The sequence below is a fragment of the Sceloporus undulatus genome, chromosome 2, assembly GCF_019175285.1.
Source record: "Sceloporus undulatus isolate JIND9_A2432 ecotype Alabama chromosome 2, SceUnd_v1.1, whole genome shotgun sequence".
Classification (NCBI taxonomy): Eukaryota; Metazoa; Chordata; class Lepidosauria; order Squamata; family Phrynosomatidae; genus Sceloporus; species Sceloporus undulatus.
Window position 1 is genome coordinate 219,962,536 of NC_056523.1, and position 24,102 is coordinate 219,986,637.

At 39.4% G+C, this 24,102-nt stretch overlaps 1 protein-coding gene across 3 annotated transcripts in view; it reads left to right on the forward strand.

Moving 5' to 3' along the window:
- Positions 1-24,102, forward strand: part of PRAG1 (PEAK1 related, kinase-activating pseudokinase 1) — a 74,757-nt gene that overhangs the window by 17,901 nt on the left and 32,754 nt on the right. For all 3 annotated transcript variants that reach the window (XM_042455186.1, XM_042455185.1, XM_042455184.1), the window contains exon 3: positions 13,297-15,122. In XM_042455186.1, the coding sequence (XP_042311120.1) occupies positions 13,297-15,122 (1,826 nt within the window). The remainder of the gene's footprint in view (positions 1-13,296; positions 15,123-24,102) is intronic.

Here is a 24,102-nt window from a genome sequence, read left to right on the forward strand (position 1 = left end):
GTCAAATTCTTATTTTTGTGCCAAGCCTTTACATGGTATCATGTAGTCCTTTGGCTGTGTGAATCCAGGTGAGCTTTACTGCTGCTCAAGTTTCCTCTTGGCACTAGGTGGATGGATGAGATTGTCAGTTTTCAATTCTATGCCACATTTTGAGTTTTTAAAATCTCAGATTCTTTCTGTTCTGAATATGAATAAATTTGTGTAATTCCTAGTAAATGAAACTCAAATATAATTGCCTCAGAGGGATGCTGATGTGGGCAGATAGAGAAAAACACATATTTAGAGGGAAGGCCACAACTTTATTAGCATAACAAAAGCTATATGAAATCATAGGTAGGGTTGGCCCAATGCATGAGGTCTGGATCTGTCATCCAACAGCCCGGTGCTGACTGGATGAACCACAGCTTGGTCGCGGCCAAGCTTCGGGATGGCAAGGGATTTCCTTTTACGCCCTTGTTCCAACGTTCGCCCAAGCGATTGATCACATCTCCGCCAATGTGTCTCAACACATAACTATCCCTTGCCACTGGGGGACGCTGTATCGGTGATGCCCCCGCAGTGGCAACACCGCCTCGCTTGCAGCACCCCCGTGTCCGGATGGACTCCCGATCCAGCGCTACGCAGCCCTGGAAACCACGCCCCCCAGATCCAAGACCTATGCAACCACCCCAAAGTTGTGACAATAGTCCAACCCACATAGGGAGGGTGGGTGGGTGAGCTCCCTGAAAATGGCGCCCGCCCTGGTGCCTTGTGGGCCTTTTATAGGCTCACCGCCCAATAGGAGGCCTGGGAAGGGCTGTAGAGCCCGCCTCCCGGCCCTCCCTCCAATCACGGGCAGCGCCGCTTGATGACGCCGCCCAATGGGAGGCCCCTTCCGCTCGCGATGCCCACTGGGACTTGTAGTCCCAGCATCGTGGGTGGAAATCCCACCCCCGGCTCCCACCCGGAGCCAATCCCAGCTCGAGCGGCCCCCGCGCAAGGGCTGCTGTGAGGCCGCTCGCCGGGCGGGGCCATTTACCACTGCGGGGACGTCCCCCGTCGGCCACTGGGCCGGCCCGCCAAGGCGGGCGGCCTCATTTCTCACCCATCTCTATTCAGCTATACAGGAGCCCTGGTGGCACAATAGTTGAACGCTGGTACTGCAGCCACAATGTTTTGAGTTCGATCCCAGGGCTCCAAAGTTGACTCAGCCTTCCATCCTTTCGTAGGTCAGTAAAATGAGTACACAGTTTGTTGGGGGCAATTGGCTTATAGATTGTAAACCACTTAGAGGGTGCTGAGGTCACTATTAAGCAGAACAAAAATGTAAATGCTATTGCTAAATGCTATCCAGAAATTAATCAGCCATACATAAGCACAGTAAAGATATACAACTGAGCACTAAAGTCAGAATTGTCCAGTCCATTGTATTCTCTATCACCATGAATGGATGTGAGAGCTGGACAGTGAAGAAAGCAGATAAGAAGAAAATGGACTCATTTGAGATGTAGTGCTGGAGAAAGGTGCTCAGAATACAGTGGATGACCAAAGAGACAAACAAATGGGTCCTAGAACAGATCAAGCTTGAACTCTCCCCAGAAGCCAAGACCACTAAATTGAGGTTGTCGTACTTCACCCACGTCATGAGAAGGCATGACTCATTAAAAAAGACAATAATGCTTGGAAAAGTAGAAGGGAATGGAAAGAGAGGAAGACTACATGCCAAATGGGTAGACTCAACCAGGGAGGTCATAGGCATGAATCTACAATACTTAAACAAAGCAGGGAAGGTTGAGGGGTCTTGGAGATGTCTCACTCACAGGGTCACTATGAGTTGGGATCAACTTGAGGTCAGGTGACAACACCACATAAGCCTTAAGGTTGTATGGTTCTTTCTCCCTTATCCAGAAGAACTGCAAGGTCATTGGAAGTGTTCACTTTTTAGAAATTAACTACAGTTGAATATTACCTCTGCACCTTGATATGTGGTAGAATTCAAAGATATAGCCGTGTTAGTCTATATGCATCTGAGGAAGTAGACTGAAACCTACGAAAGCTCATGCTGCCAACTTCTTTATTTCAATTAGGCTCAAAGGTGCTACAAGATCTCTACTCTAATATGTGGTTAGTTTAGTGTTTACTTTAGTGAAACCAGATAAGTTCATAAATCAGAGTAAGAGGTTGAATGTTCTGGCAAACCATTGTTAACACTGATTGCAGTTACTTGGACATAAGGTTACCATGTGATTAATTTAAAATGAAATAGATCTGATCTTTGTGCAGCCACATCAGAGCCAGAGAAGAAAGGAAGAAATTGGCGAGCCCATGTCTCATTCATGTAATACCAGATTTAAGGATGGCAAGTTGTATGTTTAGGAATTATCCTAGCTTTCAGTATGGCATATCTGGAACTCTTCAGAGGCTGGATTAAATCTGCAAGCCACAGGTTCACCTCTTCTGCTTTAGCTCTAAATGTAGCCAATATGTCAGTTAATTCATATTTGCCATGTCTCAGAATTTTGTCTGTTCCCAGAAAGTCTTCCATCCCAGTTAAACTAAAATATTTTTATCCTGAATTTTTGACAAATATGATCCTGCCTTTGATAACAAGATCCCCTAGTAGAGTATATGATTCACATACTTTCCCAGCTTTTAATAAAGCCAAGTTCATGGTGGCAAACCACAATATTAAAACAGTCAAGTTAAAGCAAATACAGCAATAAACAACCAATGTCAACTAAAACCGTGTTTTTTGTGCAACATGGTAATGTGTACTGATTAAACTATTCATTGAGATAAGGCAAATCTTGGTCAGATCTTCTGTTAACAGTGAAACTCATTGACTATGGGCCACCCACAATCTCTCGGTCTGATTTTATGAAATTGTAAGCAAGGTAAAATGGGATGGAGGATGTTGTGCATGCAACTTTGATTGGAAGAGCAGGATAAAATGTCAGATATAAATAGAGCAACAGCAACCCATCAATAATACTATTGGGTAACAAATAGATATAAAAAGATAAAAACAGTGTTAAAACTGATAAAAACAGTATACCTTGGGTGCATCTACACTGTAGAAATAATGCAGTTTGACACTACCTTAAGTGCTGAAGCACCATCCTATGGAATCCTGGGGTTTCTAATTTTATAGAGTCTTTATCCTTCTTTGCCAAAGTGTGCTGGTGCTTCACCCAAACTACAAATATCAGAATTCTGTAGGATGGAGCCATGGCATTTAAAGTGGTATCAAACTGTATTGTTTCTACAGTGTAGATGCATCCCTTAAGAACAAGTAATAGACCTAAGATGATTGCTTTTGATTGAAAAGGAAGCCTATATCAAATAATGAGTTGAGTAGAGTATAATCTTTTCATATTTCCTATTTAGCTCAAAGTTTTAATACAATGGCTGTGGTTGGACGTGGTGAACCACATATCACGAGAAACCTGCCTTCTTGGTTAGAGCAGTGTGTTGCGGCACATTCTCCGATCACTTCTGCCTCCAGTGGGAGCTACTAAACCTCCTAGCAAAGCTCTTTGCTTTTCTGTGTTGTTTCAATATGGTTACTTTCCTCGTTGTTTGAATTGTTTCCCAACAATTGTTTTTGTTTGTTTTGATTTCTTGCGTGACAAACAAGAAGCAGCAAAGCACTTGCATTTGGACAATAAACTTTGCTCCGTGGTTTGTTTAGCCTCTGCCTCTACTAGGTGAAGCGGTCAGGCAGCATGTGCCAGCATGCTGTTCATCCATGAGAAGCCAGTATTTCTGTAGCTCCCTAGACTGACATCTTATCCAAATCTACCCTATGCAACCTAACCTACCCTATAATACCCTATAATAACTGAAAGAAAAAAGTGTGCAGCATGACCTTTTGTAGGCTTAAGTATACAAAAGCTCATGCTGCCAACTTCTTTCTTACAGTTAGTCTCAAAGGTGCTACAAGATCTTTCTTGATACCGACTCTACAAACTAAGACAGCTATATCTTTGAATTCTTGAAATCAGTAAAATGTAATGGTTTAGCTTCTTCCATATGAACTATTAAAATTATTTATTGATATTTTATGCTTGGAATGACATAGTGCAAATTCCTTCAATATGGAAAATGCATGAGCAGGTTAGGACAAGAACAGCAATTTCTGTACAGAAAATAGCATTTTGTACAGAAAATAACATTCCTGAAAACAAGCTTCCTGAACAGTAAACAGCATGTCTGTATATTTCTGCATTTCTGATTTCTGGGCAGAAAATGTTGTTTTCAGCACAAAAGGTGCATATTTTGCACTGGAGAAGTTCGAAACTGTAGCCTTGAAACAGCCTTGAAAAGCTGCAGTTTTCAATAGCTTTCTCACAGTAAAGAGAGGAAAATTGTAAAATTATTTCTTCTTGCATGTGAGAATAAAATTTATGAAGATTTACATTCCTACATTTATACCATGACCTTTCACCATCAGAGTTAAAAGCTGGTTGGTGAAAATATAAGACAAAACTATTCCTGTTTCAGCATGCAGATTCTTGAATTTCCATTTGTTAGGCCGGTCGACTTCCCCTTTGCTGGCATTTATAATTGTATCCTCTTATCATGCCTTAGCTTTGAAATAAGGCTTTCTTTTTTCCTCTTTTGTGCTGATTCTGTCTCTCTCTTTTTGGTGTGTGTGCTGTAGATGCTTTTATGCTACTGTTGTCATCTGGTATATTTATTTATTTATTTTTATGTTTTAATTTTATTTAGATCCCTCCTTTCTCCCAGTACAGGATCCAAGGTGGCATACAGTGTTTTAAAAGAACAATACAATTTAAAAACTCTACACAATTAAATTAAACTTCTATTTTAAAAGCACGCATTAAAAATAGCAGCAAAACTAGTTAAAAACAGCTTTAAAAGACACTGAACACTACACCACCCCATTAAAAACCAAAAGCTCCCTTAAATAAAAAGGTCTTTACCCACTAGTGGAAAGACATCAGGAAAGGGGCAGTCAGGTCTCCCAGGCCAAGAAGGCTGTCTCTGGTGTCCTCACCAGACATGCCTGGGATGGTAGTGGGACAAAATAAAGTCTTCCCCATTAGATCTTAAGACAAAGGCAGGTTCATATAAGAAGATATAGGGGCTAAACAGATGACCTCAAAGAAGCTGCTTGCCACCACCCCTTTGAGCACCAGATGGGAGCTGCAGCAACTGTCCCGATCCGGTGATTTCCTGCTCCAAAAGAAGCGGCAGAAAGCTGCTCCTTTTGGAGCTGGCGTAAAGCTCCCCTTGCTATGGTGGTGGGGGCAGCTTTTCCCTGTTTCTTTGACACCCTTAGAGTTTTTCAGCAAGGGGCTTGCATGATCTCCATAATCTGCTCCAGTCAGCAGCCTAACCAAAGTATTTTGGACTCACTGAAATTTCCAAAAAGATTCCAAAGGCAATGCCATGTAGACCAAAGGCCATGGGGTCAACAGAAATCCTCCGGTACCACTTTCAAGAAAGACTGGAACCACTGCAGAATAGTGCTCCCAAGTCCCAACCCAGAGAGGTAGCTCAGAAGGATACCATGGTTAATGTTATAGAAAGCTATTGAAAGATCAAGCAAGACCAACGGGGATACACTCCCCCTGTCCTCTTTTCTGTGTCAGTCATCCACCAGAGCGACCAAAGCTGTCTCAACCTGGCCTGAAGCCAGATTGAAATGGCACTAGATAACTGGTTTCATCCAGGAACCCCTGGAGCTAGGAGGCCACCACACAGCCGAGAACTTTGGCAAAAAAAAAGAATATTGGAGACTGGATGGTGGTTACCCGGTACAGTCGGATTCAGGAAGGGTTGTGTTTGTTTAACAGAGGTCTCCTAATAGCTTCTTTTAGGCAGGATGAACTCTGCCTTGCTGCAGCAAGGTATTCAATACTCCCATTGTCTACTCATCCAGTGTGGTGGCTCTCATCTCACCAAGGATCCTGTCCACTCCATCCTCAAGCTGCACAAACAGAGACATATCTATTAACCTGGAACAAGCAGGAGCCAAGATTGTATCCACTGGACCTGTATCAACTTGCAGCATCTGAGTCGGAGTGGATCAAAGTGATTTTATCTGCAAAGTGTTATGCAAACTCTTAACAGTGGGCTGCTGAGTGATCTACATGCTGCTTTTCTGGGGCAGAACATAAAAGTCCTCATACCGCTCAAGAAAGCTTCAGTAGATGACACAGTGGTGGCAGAGAAAAACAATTTCTTTGCTGCCACCACAAACATGGAGTAGGTTTTCCAATAGGCTGTAGCTCATGTTCAGTCAGACTCTGGGTTTTCCACCATTGATACTCTAGCCTCCATCCCACTTGTTACATCACCACCAGTCCCCTTATGAACCAGATTTTGTTTGTTTTTATTACATTTAATAAAATTGTATATCCCTGTTAGTACTTTTTTGTGCAGAAAAGAGAAGTAAATATATTATTGACATTTATCTACTTTATTCCAACAGGTATTAAGATAATGTTATATTTTACTTAATTTGTATTGTGTATCCACTGATGGTGGTGTTTTTAATCCTTTCAATTAATAGAGGTGGAAGAATATTGTATATTGCATAATCAGTGCCATTTTTCCTACTGTCTGTACAGACATTGTTTCTCCAGATTACATTAATTGGATTAACCTTTGCCCAATCTAACATTCGATGAAAAGTTGAAAATTCCTGAGTACCCCATAGATCATTAGCCCCTTAGAGCAAGGATTTTTTTCATTATAAACACTTTTAATTGTAAATATTGTTAAATAGAAGGTTTTTCAGCTGTTACATCTTGGAATGAAATCACTTAAAACCACCTGTATAAGAACACATACAAGCCACAATCAGACATGACAACAAACCATGATTTATAATCATGATTAATATTAGACCTGGTTTATTATTAGCTACAGTAAGCTTCAGATTTTGACCACACACTCCCACATACAATTTCAGAAAAATAGCAATTCTCAATCCTAATATGTAGTTTATGCAAAATGTAGTTTGCTAGCAAATAAGGTGCCTGCTTAGTATCCTAGTTTAGTATCTTAACTAACAATAATTTGTACAAGAACTGAAATTTTAGTTTGCTTCATTATCTGGACTCACTGTTTTTATGGACCCGGAACAGAGAAACCCCCTGGACACTAGTCTTGCCTTTTTTCTAACAATATGTGTGTAGCATGATGATGAAGAAGTAAGAATTATTCAGATTTCCTGAAGTTAGCCTTACAAGACAATCTTAACTCAAAAGCATCACTATTGCCCAGAAGGTATCTGACTATGGTATTAATTCCAAGACTACTGATTTCCATACATCAAACCCTTGGTTGTTAATATATATTCTTATTACTATATTTTTATTTTGGTTTTAAAGTAACTCATTAACACCATTCATTATTTAGAGAGTAGCAAGTTATCCCTGAATTACTAAGGTCTTACTAGTGCACTTCTGTTACTCTGTTTTAAAATACTGTGAAATTATAGAAATACAAAAGAACTTGATATCATTTCTTAAATTAAAATGGAAAAATATCAGATAGAGATGTCTGAAACTCACAGACACACCCCTTGAAATGTCAGCAGATTTTCAAAGGTTCCTTTTGACTTTCCATGTAATTCCTCAGATCTTGAGCCCAAGTCTGTACTCAACATGACATTTTGCTTCAGACACACTTGGGTGCTAACTCTGGTTTTGGACAAGAGCTATTTGGTAAAGAATAGATCAGAAGGATGAGCAAGGCAAGTTATTGATTCCATGCAGTTCCTTTAAAATATCACGGTTACTAATTTGGATAGATTCCTAATGAGCAAGATTTCATCACAATCCATTAAAGCAAAGTTCAGTGTTCTGCTACCTACATGTGCAACTGAAAGCCTTTTTTTGGGCACTCAATGAATTAATCATGTCAGGATATGTGGAATAGAAGGAAGAAAGGGTTTTCTGATGCTTAAGGGCTGCTGTGCAAATGCTGGATACATTTTCTTTTTTAAAAAATCGTTTTAAAAGCAATTCTCTAGCCCTCTTTGTTGTAGTGAAAATGGGAAACTGTGACAGCAGTATGCCCCAAAGCCACAAATTGAAAGGGAAAAAGAAGATATATTCGGGAGCTGCCATGTATTATGCTTTCAGATCTCATGATTTCAAAATCTGTTTGATGTTTCTGAAAGCATGGTTTGTGATTTTGAACTTGGGGAAAGGAGTAGCTCTGGCATTCTTTGTCAGCTCAGAAGACTGGGAAATTCACCTTTGTGGGAAGTTGGGGAATAATTACCTTAACGGATGTGAAACTGTTTTACTACCCAAAGCAATTTAGAGTCATATCCGTTGCTATTAATTCATTATTAAAAGGAGGGCTCTTTGACCTTTAATCGGTTGATTAATGAAATGACACTTTATAGTTGATTCTGAAATGGCTTTGTTTTAATTGGTAATACTGAAAGGTAAGGGAGAGACTATTTAAGATTACCTTTCCTCACCTACACTACTCATATTGGAATGAAAAGTAAAATAATACTATACAATCCTAAAGATTTCTACTCAGAGGTAAGTCTCATTGGGTTCAGTGGGGCTAGCTCCTAAGTAAGTGGATAGTGGATTGCAACCCACAGGTAGTCCCCCCCCCCGGTAGCAATTGTTAGATTTGTTTATTTATTTTAAGATATTTTCTTCCACTTCCATACATTCCTTGAAATGCTTCATATACTGAGGTTTAGTGAAGAATACAGTATATTTAAGTGAGCTGGTTGAAGGGCCAATCAGATTTTTTAAAAACATAATCATGAGTTGACTAGGTTTCATAAGTTGGAATATGTCTTGCCATCATGAATTTTTAATATTTCATGTGGTACTGAAGTGCTTATACATCTGTCAACTCTAACCTGACTTCAGTCAAGTCTGGAGATTTTTATATTTACAGTGTTAATTATATGTTAATTAAATATAATGTAAATTAAATAGGCAAACTAGCTACTGTCTTTTTGGGTTTTGTTCAGTCGCTATGATTATTCTGACAACATGCCACATGTCAATGAGGGGTTGTTATATTTTAAAAACAAATCAAAGGAATAGTCCTGCTTAAATTGAATCTATTACCACATAATGAAATAAAACAAAAGAAATAGTAACAATAGTTGGCGATAGAATAATGTTCAACCCATTGCTCATATTACTTGTCTTAGGATGCATCTGCACTGCAGAAATAATCCAGTTTGACAGTGCTTTAATTGCCATAGGGCAATGCTATAGAATCCTGGGAATTGTAGTTTCATGACACATTTAGCCCTCTCTATCAGAGAGCCCGGGTTCCACAACAAACTACAGTTCCCAGAATTCCACAGCACTGAGCTATGGCAGTTAACATGCTGTCAAACTGGATTATTTCTGCAGTGCACACGCCACCTAAATGTTTGCAACTGGTCTTATGCTGGAATAAAATAACAAGTTGCTTTTGTACCAAAAGGAACTATTTTTTGTATTTCTTCCTGACCCCCACAATGCTTAAAAGTCACCAATATATTTATAAGAACAGCATGCTAAAAAGGTAGTAATCCATTAATTCATTTTTATTAATCCATTATTGTTCCTTGAAAAATTCAACAATTGTGGATATTAAAGTTCTGTGTTTTGCTGATAGCATGACTGGCACAGAAAGAAAGGGCAGGGAACAATTAACAACCTTTTTCAATGCAGACTTGACTGAGTAAAGTTCCACTATGTCTGTGAGACTCACTCCCAAAATGAGCATAGCCAGCATGGTAGCTATGACTTGTTTCTGGATTAGCTGGCATAAGTGCCTGCATGTCTTTTTAAACAATGAATGCCTCACTTTTGTTGTTAGCAAAGAGATTAGAAGTGACCAATTAAAAAATTATTTGCCAGTCACAAGCAGTGTCACTGTCATTCCTAAAAGGGTATTTACTATACAGCTCTTTGAATTTCCTTCTTCCTTGGGTTTAGGCTTTCTTTAACACAGATGATTTGTATCAAGACAAAGCTTTTGAACTGCTGTGATTTTGTTTCTCAATAAACCCAGATCCCACTTTACACAGAATGACTCCTACGCCTTTGTAATGCTCATAACAGATGAGGGCAGTGATAAGTCAAATCCCTTTTATGGAAGGGAAAGGAGAGAGGAAATTGTCAATCATCATGAACTTGTGGGGAAAATTTCCTGAACTGAGTGATAAAATAAAAAATGGCATTCATCTGATCAGTAAAATTCATGAATGCATTTTTCTCTGTTCCTCATCCTTCCTTAACCATTTCATTACATTTAATCTGCCTTAGGTTACATTCTCATGAAGGTAATAAAGCAATGTGTAGGCTGCACTAGTCAGATAGGCAGTGGGGATGGTGGGGTCATATGGTTGAACATCCCTCCATACAAAAACATTCAGGAATTTCAAGTCTGATGGCTGAGCCTCATCTCTTTGGCATCTGTTTTGATGGAGGAGCAGTCCTATTGGAAATTTGAAGTCTTACAACAAGCATAGAGGTTATTCTTTGGTAAGAACTAGGCTTTCATTGAAAACACAATCAGATATACAGTGCACCCACTCCATATGCAGGTTCACCATACGCAGACTTGATGTCACATGGATGGTGAGCCCCTGTTAAATGAATGTCATGCATGCCCATGACACGCAGGAGCATGCCACCAATTAAAAAAATAGGATTTGAGGTCCCGCTGTATTTCTTTTACATGGGGGTGTCCGGAATGGATCCCCCACATACATCAAAGGTCCATTGTAATTTTTTCTTCCATACAGAATGATATTGTAGATGGAGAGACATAGCCATGTTAGTCTAGAATATCACTTTTCAAAGGGATCTGTTAGGATCTTTGATATTAATTAAGCAAAATATTACAGAATCACAGAATCACAGCTTAGTAGTATAAGCTTTTGTAGACCAGAGTAGATGAGCAGGTAAAAGCAGCTCTATTCTGTTTTTCCCCAAAGTGGATCAAAACCCCACTATCCACATGGCCCACTCCTAAAGTGGGGCAAATACCCATGTGCAGATCGCTGGGTAATTTTTTGTTGTTGTTGCCTCCCCCAATGCATGCATATCATCACACAAATGCACTGCCTGAGACCTCCAACAACCTTCCACATCCACCCAGATGCCATTCCATTTGATGGCCGCACCTTTAATTGGTCACAAGGCACACATGTGATACTCCGTCTGTACAGAGCATCAGTGTGTCGGTGTGCAAGTGATACAATGGCAAAGTACAATCATGGAGGCCCCCATTCACTTCAGCCCATGCCCCTCTGTTGGACTGTCTGGTTTGTGTATATTGTAATTACAGCCATTGGAGTTGTTGCACTTCCATCTTTTGTTTTGCCTCAGCCCTGTACTCATGCTTGGCTGTTTATATGCAGGCATGAAGATATGCATTTTTTGGGTTCAACTGGAATATCCCACCTTCTTTTTGCTCCGATTTTTAACCCCAGAACATGGCTTTGTTTCGGTTTCCACCTGCTTTGGAGGCATGCGTCATAAAAACCTTCTGCCTTCAAAGCGGGTTGGAGCTTTATTTTACCCATCTGTTTCATTCCTTAATCTATTCCCTACAAAAGTATGCAAAGGTATCTTGCAGCACCTTTGAGACTAACTGTTCCAAAGAAGTTGTAGCATAAGCTTTTGTAGACCAAATCTATGAAGTCTATGAAAGCTTACACTATAATGTCTTTCACACAGTTAGTCTCAAAGGTATTACAAGATCCCTTTGCCTTATAGATTGAGGTGAGGTGCTAAAATTCAGAACTCTACCACTTCATAGCAGTTGTGGGTATACCAGCCAGAATTCACTTGGGCAGTTACAAATTCATAATTACTGTAAGTTACATAGCTGCACAGTGATTCCCAGCCCCACACTCCCATCCCAGTTAGTAGACAGCTGCTGTTGCGATCAAAAGGGACCTGTTGCTCGGTCAATTGCAAAGCAGGTAACTGATGTTCCCTCTTCTTCCTGTGAGCAACCTCTGATGCGACAGGAAAAAGCAGGGTCCCTATTGCATCTGTCAGTTGCTTCCTGACCGACAGGGGAACAGATCCCTGTAGACCACAGCTGCTGCCACCTGGTACTGTATATGGGGACTGGGAGAATTTCACAATCTCTGTATATCCCCTAAACTAGGGAAATACATAAGGATCATGAATACAAAACAATCATGAATGCATAACTGCAGGTGACGCATTTGTATGCCTTATTGGATTCCAGCCACTACATTTTTTTCCAGTACTGACTGATTATTTTTTTAAATCCTCCTTGTAGTGAACTAGCGCTCCAGAAAGAAGGTTTCCTAACACAGAGAGGATTCTGTTTTTGTTTTACATTAGTATTTTGTACATGCACACATGGATGAAATTGATACAGTACTGAAATTCATAACCTAGGTCTACTCCCTCATTTGCATATTGCATTAAAAATCCTTCCTAGCCCTCCTTAGGTATCATTACTTAGCACACATATTCCAACGTCGCATTATTTGTATCTAAATTATAAATTTAAGTATAAATTTGTTCCTAAATTATACATTGTGAAGTGTGGGAAAGCTGTATATGACTTGTTCTCAGGAGATGACACAGCAAGCTTGCCAACTTAAGATTTAACCTGGTCAGAAGCGTAAAGCTTGGCAGGTTGGAGCAGGTCAGAGGCAAAGCCTTGTTACTTTAGCTGGGTCAGAGTGGAATCTGGTTCAGTTTGGCACACTGAGAGATAACCAAGTAAATCAGGATGCAGAGGCAGTTTTGAGGGGGAAATTAAGAATACCTATTTTATGAATCAAAATAATTGGTACAGAATTTAAGACAAAATCACCAAATAGGTAAATACCTGAGTATTATCACATTAAAATGAGGTAATATCTGGTGTATGCAGTATTTGTTGGTTGGTAGTATTGTTAATGGGCACCATTCAGACAAATTTAAGCACTTTTAAGTCTCAAGATTTTTGCTGGAATTGGTGGGATTTAAAATTTTATCTTTGATTGGCTTATGTAATTATTAGAAAGTGTACAGGAGGGAGGTGTGTAATAAACTTGAAAAGAGAGAAGCAGATTAGCCATCGTATATGATTTATTCATACATTGTTGCAAATCAAAAGTTTTTATTTTAATTAACAAGCAGAGTATGGACCCCTTCATTATCATGGGCTTTTAAAATATTCAGTTTTAGTTGGATTATTTTCAGACTTTATAAAAAAAAGTTGAAGTAGTATATCATAAGAGATCAAAGAAGAGCAATAACTTAAGCAATTTTGCCTTCTATGACTTTTTCTGCTTATCTATGTACATATATTTATCTTTGATCAATGCAGGTTACCAAGAGGACAGCAACCAGAAAGCAAGCCTTGATGAAATCAGGAGAAGAACAAAGTGCCTGCATTGAAAACTACAGCAAAAGCATCCTAAGGAAGCCTGTCATTGAGAATGCTCCAAATGACTGTAATTCATACAGTCTTCAAGTTCCTTCACTGATGGGTCTGTCTGGTCTTGAAGGCAGATCAGATAGAAGTATCTCCCTCAGGAATATGACAATTCTAAGTGATACTGGTATACAGGAGGATAGTGTTGAAAAGCCCAGCAAGGAGAAGTTGGCATTGCCATATTTAGGTCTCTGTCACAAGTCATCCATTTTTAGTGACCAATGTCTTGGTTCCACCTTGGACTCTGAAAAATACTCTTCCAACCACCAAAGAGGAGAGGTATCATTTTCAGAGAAGGGCAGTATATCCCGTTCCTCTGACATAGAAAGTGAAGGTGGAGAGTATTGCTCCATTGTAAACTATTGTGGAGAGCCTCCCACTCACCAGGGCTTGAACAATACTAAAACCAAAGTTGCATGGCTTGAAAATGAAAACCCTGCTTCAACATTTCAGGGGCAGGAAGCTGCAGTGAATGGAAGAAGCAGATCAACAGGGGTCAGTTTCAGTGATGGGGGAAACAAGCCATTGAATTCAGATACAGATTTCCAAAGGGAGAAACATCATTCACATAATCATGTATATAACCACGTATGCTCAGAAACAGACAAATCAGCATTTCCTCCAGATACTGTATTAAAAAGCAGGAGCCCCCTTGGTTTATCCCAGGGAAAATATTCCTTTGGTCTGGTCAGAGAACTGGAACAAACTGATGGCAAAAATATAGAAAATGTAAGTAATTCTGTACAGCAAGAACTTTCCTTTCAAGTGGACCGGCAGAATGAGCCAATCTATGCGGAGAGTACTAAAAGGAAAAAGGTGCAGCTAAATAATTCCAGCACATGTGCAAGGAGTGATTCCTTGGCATACAGTCCATGTAATGATGAGGAGGACAGTCTTTGGAGCGAAAAGGCCCTCCACTCAAGCTGTGGAAGGGAGTTTCAAGATTCTGCTACTCAAGTAGCCGCAACTATTACCATTAGGGCAGAAGACGACAACAGGACGATCTTCCTTAGCAGCCCAGACTCAGCTGTTGGGGTTCAATGGCCATGCATTAGCCCCACTTCTAATCCAGAGAGTGGGAAGGCATCATCTTTCTTTGAGCACAGAGAGTTTCCTCAAGCAAGCAGTGAGATGACTTCAAGGGGAAATGGCTCAACTATTCATTCTCAAATAACTTGCAAGAAAATAGTCGGAGAGACCCCTGCTGTTCCTCCAAAGTTGTCCAAAGGGCTCTCATCTTGGAGTGAAGGGTCTCTCATCTCTTCAGTCAGTCCCACTGCAGAAACCTCTGATAGCAAAGACCATGAGGATCTTGATGTTCCAAGGCATGGTGGAAGCAGTCCTATCTTTGGGCCTTCATCCTCCTTGTGTTCTCATGTGGACAGAATCTCTTCAGAGGAGTCCAGCAGAGCACCAGTGTCCTCCAGTGCTGAGAGAAGACAGAAATACTACAATCTGGCTTGGAGCAAGCAGTGCAGGATAGAGGAAGAAGAGGAAGAAGAACATGGACTCCAGAAAAATGCTCAAAAGGTGGAAATGGAGAATGGGGCAACCAGTCCTTCAAGTACTTCTGATTGCTATCAAGGGGAGAAGTTCTCTGTCCAAGACAATAAGCCTACAGGAATGAGCAAATCAGCATCTTTTGCCTTTGAGTTCCCCAAAGAAAAGAATGGAATTGAATTCATGCCACCTCCTCCACCTCCAAAAAAACAATCCAGGTATGTATGCATGCTTTCATGTAGTTAAAAATATGTGATATATATAAATAGATGGTGATATAATGCAAAACCCAGGGCTTTCTAATGGTAATTCTTTGTGCATGCCTCCTGCCCTCTAACAGAAGTAATATGGATGTTACCTTGGGAGGAAATTTCATATTTATGAGTCTCTGACTTTTCTGATTGAAAATGCACTCTAGTGGCATTTGGAGGCCCTTTGGGTCTTCTAGAGGTCCAAAACAGTTTTTGCAAAAAATATCCCCAAGAAATTGTCCCAAAATGTCCAAGAAGATCCATGGGCAAATTTCCATCACATTTTGTGGCTCCCTTGGACCAATTTAGGTCCAGGATAAGCCACCATGCCTAAGCCAAGACGCAGCTGAAAGACCTTTCCTCCATCCCAAATGCCACTGCCCTGGCCTTGGAAGGAGAGAAGAACCAGCAGTATCTGCTGGACTTAATTCCCTCCGATCCACTGACATCCCCTTGTGTGTCATGCCTCATTTATCTTGTAAGCCTGAGGGTAGGGAACTGTCAAATTAACAATTTGTAAGATCCTGTGAGAGCCTTTGTAACTGAAGAGTGGGATATAAATACGCAAAATAAATAAGTGATTTTTGCAATGGAAAGCGAACAGAAAATGACTTCTGCTCATTTCTTTTTATTAAAAAAGTGCCTCTTCCTGGCCCTGAAATAGCCCAGGAAGGTCCCAAAACCAGTGATGTATTTAGGTCCAAGCCTCAAGTTGAGTCTAAAGTCTCTACCTTCGGGTCTCAAGATGAGTCTCAAAGTCCTTGAAAGATACTTTCAAGTCATATCTCAATTCTCATGTCTGGGAGCCATTTTTTATTTCCATTTTTTTTAATGATACATAAAGTCATACATTCTGTGCTAAGAAATCATCTCTTTCATACCTAGAAAAAAGTGTCCAGAAAACAAAGAAAACAAGGATTAAAGAAAAGTCATATCAAACAACTACATTCATATAAATTATTAATACATAAAGGCATATATCCAATCTCACTCAATACTTCCTTATACCTTCCTTCTACCGATTCATAACCATATTCTTTTTACCAGCATACCCTTTTAATTTACCATATCTAATGTCAAACCTTCCTTTTAGACATAACATCTTAATGTACAAATTCTTTAATTCCTTTCTTAAGCTTTCCTTTCTCCTTAAAGGGTGTTCTGTTTATAACACATTCTTCTTATTATAATTATTATTGTTTGTGTTTATTCTTATTCTTCAATCATACTTATGTTTATTGTATTTTCCCATTTTTCCTTTAGATAACTGTAGACTTTTTTCCAGTTATCTATTATACTTTATTTTTTGTTATCGTTAATTTTTTGAGCTAATAAGTCCGTCTCCATCATATCTAGAAGTTTTATTTGCCATTAATCTATTAGGATATCCTTCTTCACTTTCTAATACTTTGCATAAATTAATCTGGCTGCTGTTAACATATAATATATAACTCTCCCATGATTTTGTTTCATTTTCTTCATCTAACCTACTCAGCAATAGTATTCCAGGTCTATATTCTATTTTAGTATCTAATATTTCATTTATATTAGTAATCTTTTTCCAGAACTTTTTAGCCTCAGTACACGTCCACCATAAATGAAAGAAGGTGTCTTTTTCTTTTTCACATTTCCAGCAGAGGTCTTTCCCTGTTCCATACATTTTGTTTATTCAATCGGAAGAAAGATGTCATCTATATAAGATCTTATAATAATTTTCTTTGACATCTTGACTAACTGAGCATTTTATTCTAATATTCCAAGATTTCTGGGAGCCAAATTTTAACAGAGAAAAGGAGGTGAGTGCATTTCTCAGAATAGCAAGTGCATTAAGCAATGGGCTTGAGGCAGGGGGTTGAGTTGTGCTTGGTAGCCTCTTCTCGCTGCACTTCAAAGGAGCCTTCTAAAGTTTTTCAAAAGCTTTAGAAGGTTTCTTCCGCTCGAGCCCATTTCCAAATGCATTTGCTTTTCCCATCCAACAAATGCATCTTGCATTGGGGGGGCAGGCCTTGCCTGCTGTTCGAAGTGAATAGCACCAGCAAGTCAGTCACTAAAAATATGCAAGTCTCAAATCAAGCCGAGTTAGAGTGTCATTTTTGTCAAGTCAAGTCCAGGCCATTGTCACTGAAGCAATTTAAGTCAAAGTCAATTGACCTGAGTCTACATTGCTGCCCAGAATATGGTGGAAATGTTCCTATTAGGGGAAATATTTATTTATTTATTTCAGGAACAGATGCATCCTTCCAAGATCTCCAGGGAAGGTCTAATGTAGACCTTCCACAGTTGCCCACCTCTTTTCTACCACAATGGAATGGCTTTGGGAAGGGGTCTTCATAAGCAGAGTTCAACATGCAGAACCCTTCTGTGGTCAACCAAGTAGGATCTCAACCATTGATTGATATGGAATGAGTGTAAAACCTGTTTAATTGCCTTGACTCCTCTCCGAAATATCCAGGCAGTCAATTACATCCGATATTATTGTTCCCAATAGCCTCTTTTTAAAATGAAGTCCAGCAGATGCCTCTTTTTTAAAAAGCTATTATATGCCAGATCTTTCACTCCGCATGTTAATTTACCAGCTATACAGGAGGAACATTTCGAAATATGAACCTTCTCTAGCAATAACCTGTCATAAAACAATCTGGTATTCAACTAATTAAGTCTATGGACCCATTCTATGAAATATCTAACATGGTTCTTAGTGCTGCTTGTAGAAGGTTCAAGGTGAACTCATGTCTTCAGACACACTGACATCAGAACTGATACACTTGGGTCTCTCTAAAAGAGGTACGATAGAATCAAAATACAAGATAGGATTTGTATATTTCAATTTTTGCACAATTGGGGGGACTTGCATGACATGGAAGCCATTGCTGTGAAGAGAATTTCCCCCTCCTTTCCTTCATGTTAGTGAGACAGGAAAAAGTGGAGACAAGCATTAGTCAATGGAAGAAAGAAAACCTAATATTGTCAATCACGTGGACAAAGATAAGCACCTAAGAAGGATTTTAACTCAAGCATGTTGGGCAGCAACATTTGTTTAAAATCAAAGGTTTCCTATAATTCTTCTACTTCTAACAATTTTAACAAGGCATCACTAAAAATCACTGGCAGTTCTGTTCTTTGGTGATAGGTATCTTTTGAATCATAGATATCTTCTAAGATATCTTTTGAATATAGAGATAGAGATGTACAGAGTACCTTTTGAATCACGCTCAGCCTTGTCTGATCCTGATTTTTACATTACTTTATTATTAGTTTTTATTCTGCTATAGCTGACAGATAAAACTGGTGTTTGAAATTATTTTACAGTAGCTTCTCTGCAACAGAGTTCCTTCAGTGAAAACAAAAAACACTTTGTTCACCAAGGAAAAAAACCTGACTTTTGTCAAAAAGTGCTCACTGCTGCAAAAAGAACTTCATTACGTTGCTTTGAGTAAAACCTTTTAAATTCACCCAGCTGATCTACTTCATTTTTGGAGGCAAAGAGGAGGTCATAACAAAAGGCCAGTGTTTGCTTATTTGGAAAATCAAAGATTGACTCTGATTAAACAATATTGTTGTTTTGTTTATTTGGCAAATCAAAGACTGACTGTGGTTAAACAGTACTGTTGTTGGGAGAGGGATTTACTAATAAGAATGGCTTTGAGAAATAAGAGAACTTCTCCTGTATTACGTCTTTTGTTTGGAAATGTGTTTTGCAGGAATTGGATGTGTGGCCACTGTGATAAATGGCTTCATCCACACCGCAGAAGTAATCTAGTTGGACATCACTTTAACTGCCATGGCTACATGCTATGGAATTCTGGAAACTGGAATTTGTTGCAGCACCAGAACGGAGCCACAATTCCATGGAGCCATGGCAGTTAAAGTGGTGAAAAACCAGATTATTTCTGCAGTACAGATGCAGCCAATGTTGTGGTTGCCTCCAGGCTGGGTTATTGCACGATGCTGTCTTTGAAGAGTATCCAGAAGATTCAAATCTAGAATAACACAATGATGCTATATCAATGGCTGATTTAAATCTTGGTTTAAACCAAATGATTTTTTTAAAATAAAAAATTGCTGGGTTTTTTGTTTGTTTATTTGTTTGTTTTTTTAGTATCCTTTTTTGTAAAGTTTAGCTATTACTACTATTTTCCAGCCCACTTACTGGAACAATATTTTAACGTTAACAATTTATTAGCAATTGTTCGTTCTTAGACCAGTGTCTAGTATCAGTTGCTTCTATTTCATCACTGTATAGTGCAAGAAATGCCATTCTGAAACAAATCCCTCAATTTACATAAATTAACAAAATAAACTTGCTTTAAAGGAGGACTATTTAAGCTAGTGGCCATAACATTTGAAGTGCAGTTCGCTATTTAATTTTCTGATTTAGGCCTATACTGGTGTAGTACTACACATTAATGCAAAACCCCGATTTAAACAAACAAACAAACAAACAAAAAGTTTTAAACCAAAAAAGCCAGGGTTATTTTTAACTGTTTTTTCCCTAACCCAGATTTGTGTTCATAACATAATACCAGTGGTTCTCAAATGGTAGGAAGATGTGAGAGTTAAAAACTCTGATCCCCCCTCCTTTTTCTCCTCCTAAATTTTTTTATGTGTAAAATTCACACCAGCATTGAGCTAAATGAAATGCACAGATATAGGATGGGGGACACCTGGCTGAATGAAACTACATATGAAAGGGATCTGGGAGTCCAAGTAGACCACAAGTTGAACATGAGTCAACAGTGCGACACGGCAGCTAAAAGGCCAATGCAATTTTGGGCTGCATCAAAAAAAGTATAGTGTCTAGATCAAGAGAAGTAATAGTGCCACTGTATTCTGCTCAGGTCAGGCCCCACCTGGAATATTGTGTCCAGTTCTGGGCACCACAATTTAAAAAGGATGTGGAGAAACTGGAGCATATCCAAAGGAGAGCGACTAAAATGGTGATTGGTCTGGAAGCCATGCTGTATGAGGAAAAACTTAGGGAGCTGGGGATGTTCAGCCTGGAGAAGAGAAGGTTAAGAGGTGATATGATAGCCCTGTTTAAATATTTGAAGGGATGTCATATTGAGGAGGGAGCAAGCTTGTTTTCTGCTGCTCCAGAGACTAGGATCCGGAACAATGGATGCAAGCTCCAGGAAAAGAGATTCCACCTCAACATTAGGAGGAACTTCCTGACAGTAAGGGCTGTTCAACAGTGGAACACACTTCCTCGGAGTGTAGTGGAATCTCCCTCCTTGGAGGTCTTTAAACAGAGGCTGGATGGCCATCTGTCGGGGATGCTTTGATTTGGATTTCCTGCATGGCAGGGGGTTGGACTGGATTTTCCTTGCGGTCTCTTCCAACTCTAATATTCTATGATTCTAAATACTGAATTTACTTAAATGAGACTAGTCTAATTTGAAACAGTGTGGTATAATGGTTTGAGTGTTGGGCTATCACTTTGGAGACCAGGGTTTGATTCCCCACTCAGCCATGAAATCCACTGGGTGACCTTAGGCAAATCACATGCTCTCATCCTCAGGAGAAGGCAATAGCAAACCTTCTCTGTACAAATCTTGCCAAGAGAACCTCATTATACGTTTGCCTTAGGGTCATCATAAGTTGCAAATGACTTGCAAACACACAACAGCAATATTTTTTAAATAAAATGTTAAAGTATGAATATATATGAATGTGTGAATGAAAATGCACACACTAAATAAAGAAAATATTTTTATTCACATACTATGTCGAGCCGTGGGGGGGGGGTATCATATCTGCATGTAGAATCAAGGGGGAGGTCCAAGAGTAAAACATCTGAGTACCACTGCATTATACCCTTTGCATAGACAGATGTAAAAGTAGCTTCCATTTCTGTTTTTAAACTTTAATGCTTTATAGAATGCATGTCAAGATCTGATGGTAGCCTTCTGGGTGATTTGGAATAGATTGTCAAGGGCTTCTAACCTCCAAACTGGGTCCTTGGCTCTGGTTGGAGGGCCTTGTAGTTGTAGTTAAAATTTATATATAGGTAGGTAGGTCATATAAGCATGAGGTCAACCCAATCTTGCCCTACATAATGTGAGTTCAAGACCTCTGAAAGAATACCTGTTTCTGCATGCGCTTCCTTGAGTATTAAGAGCCTTGGTGGCACAGTGGTTAAATACCGATCCTGCAGCCACAATGTTGTGAGTTCAATCCTGGGGCTCCAAGGTTGACTCAGCCTGCCATCTTTTCATAGATCAGTAAAATGAGTACCCAGCTTGTTGAGGGCAGTTGGCTTACAAATTGTAAACCGTTTGGAGAGTGCTGAGTTCACTATTAAGTGGTATAGAAATGCAAATGCTATTGCTAAATGCTTAGGTATTATGATAGTGTTCAGGTGTTGATTGGTAAATGGTGTGTACTTTTGGGATGATGGGTGGAAGGGAGTCCACAATTCTATGGCTCACTCCCAAGAGGTTCCATTTCGTGTATGCTGCCCCACTTCCACTGAAAGGAAAAGCAATCACAATATACAGTCATAAGCTACAGGCCCTTTTTGTGAAGCTGAGACCCACACAGTTGGCTAGAGCTGCTGGGTTTGCATTGCCTGTCTCCAAACTGCATTCAGTGAACACAAATGAGTTAAATTGAACTTATACTCTGTATTTCTAAGATGTGGTAGTTGTGCATTTCTGAACTCTTGGATTGTGATGGAGGGGCAGAAAGGATGTTGTGAAAGAGCCTTTGTTTCGATTAATGGTCAGTGAGCAAGTAATGCCACAAAATGTAATCATCCATTTTATGTCATGTGGGGGGAAATCAGTCTTCATGTTTTACCGAGGAATATGCTGCAGGCCACACTTAAAAGAAGGGGAAGAAGGGTCACTGGGAGAAATGGCAAGTAATTGGCATTCATTTAGTTATTTTTAGTACTTCAAGCCATTGCCCCTTTGAAAAAGCAACTAGAGAACAGCAACAGTCATATAAAATCAGGATGATGGGCAAACTTCCATCTTTCTTTTCCCCATCCCCAGTTCAACCTCTGATTTAGAGCAATTCAGATTTTACTTATAACATAATTAGAGATTGTTAAGGCTGTAATCATGTGCATATGTTAATTGGGAGAGAAATCTAAAGGGCTTACTATGTATACATAGGACTGGATTTACATGTCAATTTTTCCTGTGTGTTCTAACCATTCCCAATTTCTTTGTACTGCGGGGGCTTTCCAGATGTTATCTCTCTTCCTCCACCACCTGGAGAGAAATTGGGAGCCAAACTCAGGGTTATGTTTCTTCTTCTGAAATAATGTTTCAGGCTTCCAGGATCAAGGAGAGCCCAGCTTTTTTTGGTCAAATAAACAAGATATCTGCCTCAGAGATAGGGATTTTTGTTTGGTTTGCATTTTAAGCAAGCCATACTAAAACCCACTTCTCAGATATGCAGGTAGAAACACAGATAGCCTTCACACTGTGCATTTTCTTGAAGTTTGTAACACAATTACCAGCTGCTAATTTTAGTACCAAAACATGTATATTCAGGAAAGTTGCCTACAAAAGTGTATGTGTTGGGCAGAGTTGCAAAAAGAAAAGAAAAGAAAACCCAATAATGATGCAGAAATTGGATGGAATGGGGTTAGAGCTATAGCATTACAATAGCATTTAAATTTCTGTACCGCTTATCAGTGAACTCAGCAACTTCTAAGCGGTTTACAGTCTGTAAGTCAATTGCCCCCAACCAGCAGTGTACTCGTTTTACCAATCTATGAAAGGATGGAAGGCTGAGTCAATCTTGGAGCCCTGAGACTGAACTCAATGAATACATGCAAAACTGACAAAAATTAAGCTGAGGAAGGTTTTCCTGCTTAATTATAGGTTATCTCTATATGATGAAAACTGATTTTTTTTTGTATAGATCATATAGAAATAACTAAAGGGCATTCACTTGTTGAGGCGCATTGCTCTCTACACCCGGAGAGTGGAGGAACTAAAGATAGAGTAGTGTAGGGCAAATGCACTCACCTCTTTGTGTTTTGATTCAACATGCTTTTTGAATAGCTGAAAAGGGCTGGTAAATATAAAACACAGGGGAAAACCTTTTAAGAATCAGCAGCATCTCTGATATTTTGCTCAATTAAAGGTTATGATGACTGTGAGAGATATAATAGACAGGTGCTATGTTGGTCAATTGATGTTATTTTATTTTAGAAATGTTTAAAAAATAGGCATTGTTGGATATCATTACTATACCATGTTGAAGAAATAATTCCTTGTATTATGCCTTTGAGAGCCAGTATTGAGCATTGGACTACAACTCTGTAGAACAGTTCAAATCTCCATTCGGCCATGGAAACCCACTGGGTGACCTTGGCAAGTCACACTCTCTCATCCTCAGAGGAAGGCAAAAGAAAACTCTCTCTGAACAAATCTTACCAAGAAATTGGTGTGGTAGGTTTGTCTTAGAGTTGTCATTAGTCAGAAGAGATCTATGTAGGTGAGGAGTGCCAGTGTGATCTTGCTTGGCATGCAAGAGAAAAGGAAACTGGATCTGCAGAAATTCCTTCTTTAATAGCAGCTCCTAATGGTGAAAGGAGAAGGTGCTGTCAGATCTTATCTTTTGTATATGTATGGGCCAAGATTTTCTTTTTATTTCCTGGCTTCTCCAGATAAAAAATCTCAAACTTTTGGGAATTTTCTTTTACCCTAGTCCTTTGGAAAGGAGCTCCCAGTCAAAATACACTTTGCCATCTTGCAGGGACCAAAAGTCTTGACTCTCTAAAAAGACAAGTTTTGTGTAAAACTGAAACTCATGTAAAACTCTAGTTTCATATAAACTAGAAATCTAGAATGAAAATACAGTTGTTGTGTGCTTTCAAGTTGTTTCATACTTATAGTGACTGTAAGGTGAACCTATCACAGGTTTTTCTTGCCAAGTTTCTTCAGAGGGTTTTGCCATTGCCATCCTCTGTGGCTGAGAGAGTGTGACT